This window comes from Python bivittatus, unplaced genomic scaffold (genome assembly GCF_059951505.1).
Source record: "Python bivittatus isolate LINGU-HERP-01145 unplaced genomic scaffold, Pbiv_v1 ctg000220_np1212, whole genome shotgun sequence".
NCBI lineage: Eukaryota > Metazoa > Chordata > Lepidosauria > Squamata > Pythonidae > Python > Python bivittatus.
The window spans coordinates 37,796,652-37,802,651 of NW_028277048.1; the positions used below are offsets into that span (position 1 = coordinate 37,796,652).

At 43.4% G+C, this 6,000-nt stretch overlaps 1 protein-coding gene across 1 annotated transcript; it reads left to right on the plus strand.

Annotated features, from left to right (window-relative positions):
* Positions 1-505: 505 nt before the first annotated feature.
* On the plus strand, positions 506-3,769 carry GPR142 (G protein-coupled receptor 142). The gene is made up of 2 exons (XM_007419871.3): positions 506-646; positions 2,907-3,769. The coding sequence occupies exons 1-2, from the start codon at positions 520-522 to the stop codon at positions 3,767-3,769; spliced, it is 990 nt and encodes a 329-aa protein (XP_007419933.2). The 5' UTR covers positions 506-519.
* The last annotated feature ends 2,231 nt before the right edge of the window (positions 3,770-6,000 follow it).

A 6,000-nucleotide genomic window follows, 5' to 3' on the forward strand; every position in this document is an offset into this window, starting at 1 on the left:
TACATCCTTGGGCAGCTTGCTAAGTGCCTGACAGATATAACTGAATGTTCAGTAACCCCTTGATGATGGCTCTGTACTCTGGAGTTTGGAGTGTGCATTATAACTCTGTCATTTGGCCTTACATCTCTGGCTCTTGTTTCTCACGTCTGGGTAACTTAACAGAAGAGGAGCAGAAGTTGAACTTCTTAGTGGAAAGGAGAAATTTGCCTTTGACCTCTCCTTTAGAAGCCTCCTTGAAAACCAGAGCAGGGAAACTCATCTCAGTTGAAAGACATGGAATTGCGAGGATAATAATTGAAGTGGGGAAATATATGGGCCAAATATAATTAGCCATGCCTATAGCTACGTCGACCCATTCGGTAGTACTGCTGTCTTGCCAGCCCTGTTAAAGCAAGGAACAATTCCTTGTAGCAAATGGTCCAGGGCTGGTGAGATTTCTGCTATTACCAGCAAGGGTTCCCTCGCATTTGTTACCCCATTGTCCTTGGTCTCCTTGTAGCTGGAAGGTGCTAAGAGAAGATGAACAAAAGTGATCTGGCCTGGGGAAGCAGTGCCAAGGACCCAGATGGAAAGGAGATGTCGCCTTGTCTGGTCAGCATGGGGGCCCTCCTCTACTACTGCACCCTGCTCTGCGTGGGCTTGCCTGGTAAGACAACACCGGGAAATCGGCCAGCTCCGTGGGTGCATCAGAGAGATGTGTTCATGGCACTTCAAGCAGCAGCAGGAACAACTCATAGCTGAGAGATTTTATGGTTATTTGTGTAAGCGTCCGGAGCAGTACTGCCAAGCTGACATATAGTAAAAAGTATGCAAAAGGGCACAATAAAAACTCCATCATATCAACCAAAACAAATACAACCCAGAAACCAAAGCACATAAAAGCCTGCAGAAGGAGGGACTCAAGCATTTCCTGTGGGAAGGACGCCCAAGGGAGTATGGATCCCACCAAGAAGTCTCTGTGGCTACCAAGAGAATAGGGATGGAAATAGGAGCCAAAGGCCATTCTGGGATCAGAGAGAGGGACTTGTGGAAATGAAATAGGAAATGGAAATGGAAGTCTTGGGGATCAGGCCTTGAAATATCCTACATAGGTGAATTACAAGCAAACCCAACTAGGGAGCTACAAAAGAATGAAAAACCAGGTGATCAGCAGCTACAAAGCAAGGAAAATAAAACCTATGCAGCCAAATCTGAGAAGGCACATTTTCAGGCAAGGATAATAGCTGGAAGGAGATTAATTGAGCCCTTCATTTCAAAATCAAAAGTGTTTATTTTTTTTTTCTTTACATGTAAATGCAGTGGGATTCATTAAGTGTTACCCAGCTGTTACCTCTTAGCAGCATTCACACATTACATTGGTAAGTGACAGATGGAAAGTGTTTGCCCTTAGAATGGGAAAGATGTTAAACTTTGCTAAAAGAGAACTGCTGAATTCCCATAGAGTTGATGTATGAAGAAATCCTATGAAAGAAGCAACATTATAGTGAGGATTGCGGGTATTTTTTCTAGGGATTTTCAACATATAGTGTACAGGAATGTTAATAAAATCTCTGCATAAATTTTATATTACTAAACATTTATTATTTGGTTGTTAGATTTATATACTGCCTTTTGTTCAAAAGCTCACGGGAATGCACACAGTGCTTCCACCTCTTATTTTTCCCCATAAAACAAGACTGCAATCAGCCCAGCCTCAGCCAGGGAACTGTGGCTGCAGATGGACTAGAACCTGGGTCTCCCTGGGGCTGGTCCAACACCTTAACCTCTATCCCACAATCACCACAATTGTCCACTTCTTTGGGTAACTTCATCAAAATCCTTCCAGCAAAATACCTTTCATTTGCCCTGTGTTCATCATCATTAGTAAAAATCATAAAATGTTAGAGCTGAGACCTTGGAGGCCACCCAGTCAGTCCAATAGCCTGTTCAGTGCAAGAGGTCTGTGTGTTCTCCAATGTCTGCTGAATTTTTTAGCAAAGGGAAACCCAACTTTGTTTCTTGTAGTGCTAAAAAATGGGATTTCTTATCCCAACATTTTAATGCACCATCAGGAAACATTAAAAAAAAAAAGAACCTGACTAGGCTGAGAGGAAAAGTTTATTAGGAAGGACCAACTTTACCTATATCTGCCTATTATAGTATTAATTTCAAGGTGTGCACGAGAGGGCGCTATAAACTCACAAAGATGTGGAGAAGACAGCTGGACCTCCACTTAGGCAGCTGAGTTATTTCCAGCTTTAGGAGTCCCTGCAGAGAGAAACTAGGGTGGTTGGTTCAGAGAGAAAAGTATGAAATCTGCTTGTCCCACAACTCCATTGGTGTTAATATGTACAATGTCACCAATATTGAAAATGATTTGTTTTCACAAAGCCCCTGGCATTACTTCAGCAGTTCATGGGAACTTACCCCCCTCTGTTTTGAGGTTTTAATCCTCGCTGTAGGCTTGGACACAATTCCTCACCTGGAGAGATGCACTTTCAGACTTGCAAGTTTCTGTTAATGTAGCCTTACAATAAAGGTAATGTTAGTACTCATGGTTGGTGCTTCTTGTCTGGACTGCTTCTAAGGGCTGACATTTTCCTACTTCCTATTTCATTTGTGTGCTTGCGTCCCAACTGCATTTATTACAGTTATGTCTAGCCCTTCTTCTGAAGTCCTCTGGCTGACATCCACAGCTGTTGGTTACCTTTCCCAGCCTGTTTTACCTTCATGATAGCCCCATCAAGGACAAATAAGCTAAAGAGAGACCATTTGGGCCAATTTTATAGAAATCAAATATTAATTGCAGCCATGCGTACGTACGAATTTTCTGTTGTCAAATACTAACTCATTCTAGAGCACATTCAAACTCCTTATCCACAGATTCTTTTTACTACCCTTTTGTTTTCCTTTCTTTCTTGTTCCAGTTAATGTTTTAACCGCTGCTGTGCTTTCCCGTCTTGCTGCTCGCACCCAGAAATCCTCGTACTGCTACCTCTTGGCCCTCACTGCTTCTGACATCCTGACCCAGGTCTTTGTGGTCTTTGCCGGCTTCATCGTGCAGGCAGCCATCTTGGCCCGTGAAGTCCCAGGTGCCTTTGCCCATGCAATCAACATCTTGCAGTTCGCAGCCAATCACGCCTCCATCTGGGGGACTGTATTGTTGACTGTGGACCGTTATGTGGCACTCTGCCATCCCCTGCAGTACAGGGCTGTCTCCTTCCCAGAACGCACCCGGAAGGTAATCGGCGCCACGTTTGCAGTCTCACTGGCTACCGGAGTCCCTTTCTGCTGGTGGCTAGATGTTTGGCATGATGTCTACCCGCCCAGCACTATGGACAAAGTCCTGAAGTGGCTTCGTTGCTCCATCATATACTTCATTCCCTGCACTGTCTTTCTGCTGACAAACTCTGTGACCATCTGCATGCTCAAGCGATCAGGAGATGCCAGCCGACGCCTCAGCAGAACCACAGCCATCCTGCTGGCCATCACCACTGTCTTCATTGTCCTCCGGGCTCCACGGACATTTGTCATGATCTACCACCTCTGTGTGGCATCAGTCAGCCAGGACTGGCGAGTGCATCTCGCCTTAGACGTTGCTAATATGGTAGCCATGCTCCATACCTCCATCAACTTCTTCCTTTACTGCTTTGTCAGCAAGACCTTCCGACGTACTGTCCGCGAAGTGTCAGTCTCTTACAGATTCCAGTGCACCCAAGCAGCAAGGAAGGATACCATGTTGGAACTAGCTCTGAAACCACTGGGGGTCTGGGCTGGGACTTCAGCTTAGGGAGATCAACATGCTTCTGCAACCAGCTCCATTTTGCTGAATGTGGGTTCCCTGGGTCTTTGGGGGTAGTAGCATAAATCTGAAACAGAAGGAATAGGGATATGCACATACATCTCTGTGTGTGCATATATTTAGCTATGTACGTTTGCATCTACTGTATGTAGCTGTGGATGTAAGTTTGCTTATGTGTATGTTTCCAGAGTGTAGCAAACATCAGACAAGGTTTTGGATGAATGTAGGCAACCATAAATCAAGTAGGAGCTTTTCAAGTGCCGATATGTTATTTCTTATCAAAGCCAATCAATTTCAACATTGTCTCACCTGGAACATAGAAAAATAAACATTGCTGCTTTTGACCACATAATAAAACTAACAATCACCAAGTTACCTTAGCAGAAAACAAAAGAGAAAACAACATGGCTGGAGACTGTGAATGATTGGCTCTACATACTCAGAAGCAACACAGGAAAATCTTTCCCCATGACAACCAGTTTGATGTTGTATTGCCTTCCCCCAACCTGACACCATCCAACATGCTGGAACTTCAGCTCCCAAAATTCTCAGCCAAAGGCCATATGATTTGAGAATTTGAGAGCTCCACTCCCAACATTTCTAGAAGGCACCGGACTGAGAGAGGCTGAGGTAACAGATCTTGAACCTCAGCTTCATCCCACTAATAGTTACTGGGATATTGACTTTCAGTCTAATCTACCTCATAGGATTGAGGTGAAGATAATGTGGAATAATGGCCACCTTTGTTGCCCTGAATTCCTTAAAAAAAGGGGGAGGGGGGAGATAATGAAGTGGTTTCATTCTGGAATTCTTTGTCTTCATTCTTTGCTCTATTTTTAAGTAATTAATTGTTTGGGGAAGGGAGGAAGGAGGGGAACCATACGTCCTCCTTTTGTTCTGTGGCCTTACAACTCTCATCATTGTTCAGTGGGGTGAGCCATCCATCAAGGGCAAGGACAGACCCACACTGCTATTTCTAAGAAAGCCCAACCAGGAAGAAGAGATGTTCCGCCTCAGTGGAATGCCTTTGGTCTGGGTTATCCCCAGCTCCTATTCACAATATCTGTTGTGATTCTGATTCTTCAATAGCCAGGCCAGTCTGTACAGTATTTAGAGAAAGGGGGAAGAGGTGTTTGTGTGTATTGATTTCCATATTACTGAAGGCAAAATACAAGGAGATGTTGAAGAAGCCATACCCTAAGAGTGAGAGAGAAAAGTAGTAATACCCATGTAATGACGTGTATTTAGAAGGGTGGAATTGGCAAAATTATTTCAAGCAAGCAATGCCCTTGTGCGGTAGATATCTGAGCCCTACAATCCATTCCATGCTTTCAAAACTCCAGACATTCTTCACTCCTCACTCCTCACCCCTAACTTTCCACTCCCATAAATATTTGCCTTTAGGTAGGCTTCTTTGAGTTTTTCTCCCTCCTTCTTTGAAAAGCTTCTTTCACACCCCTTCAGAGGGCCTGTCCAATCTGGCTGCCTCCCAAATAGCTCCAAGCACGACTGCCTGGAAGAAAAGCCAGCTATGTCCTGCCAAGCATCAACTCATGCTTTCTCCCATAGGCACAGACAGAGGCATACAGTTCAGCTTCAGATACTGCATGTAGGTGTGTAGGGACATTCACATGCTCTTATATCCATATACAAATTGGAATGTCTGTGCATGGAAATGTGAAGCAGACTTCTGCCACTAGCTGAAGCTTCTTGGTGGATAAGACAATCCAACATAAAGTCAAGATTCATGCATAATATTAAGTAATAATTGGTTTGCTTAATGTGGATCTAACATGTTGTGTGAAGGTACCTATAATGATTTATAAGCCATGGTTTGTGGCTTAATGTTACACAATCCCAGACCATTTTTATTTATTCAATAAACCATACTTAAACAAATTAGTATATGACTTAGCACAATTTGTGTGAAATGAATCAGAGTCACTGAGTCCTCCTTACATTTTGTACTGAATGAACTAATTTTCATTCAGGTGGGAAACCTGGGTTTGGGCTGTGTACCATTTCAGACTGTCAGAGCCAACACAAGAATGAGAGGGATCAGTGTTATAAATTTCACAAGTAAATGGAGAGCACTTATTTTTGTTTTGTATGGATAATTAATTTGCAAGTCTGCTTAGCTTTTGTTGTTACTGACTTACTATTACTGACAGTTATGGTCGTACTTGAAATGCTGACTACAGTTCCATTCACTTGAGAAA

What these genes read in the sequence shown, in the direction of transcription:
- GPR142 (XM_007419871.3), top strand. Translation starts at nt 520, where the DNA reads ATGAACAAAAGTGATCTGGCCTGGGGAAGCAGTGCCAAGGACCCAGAT. An exon ending in GCTCTGCGTGGGCTTGCCTG is followed by an intron (nt 647 to 2,906) that starts GTAAGACAACAC and finishes TTCTTGTTCCAG; the next exon opens with TTAATGTTTTAACCGCTGCT.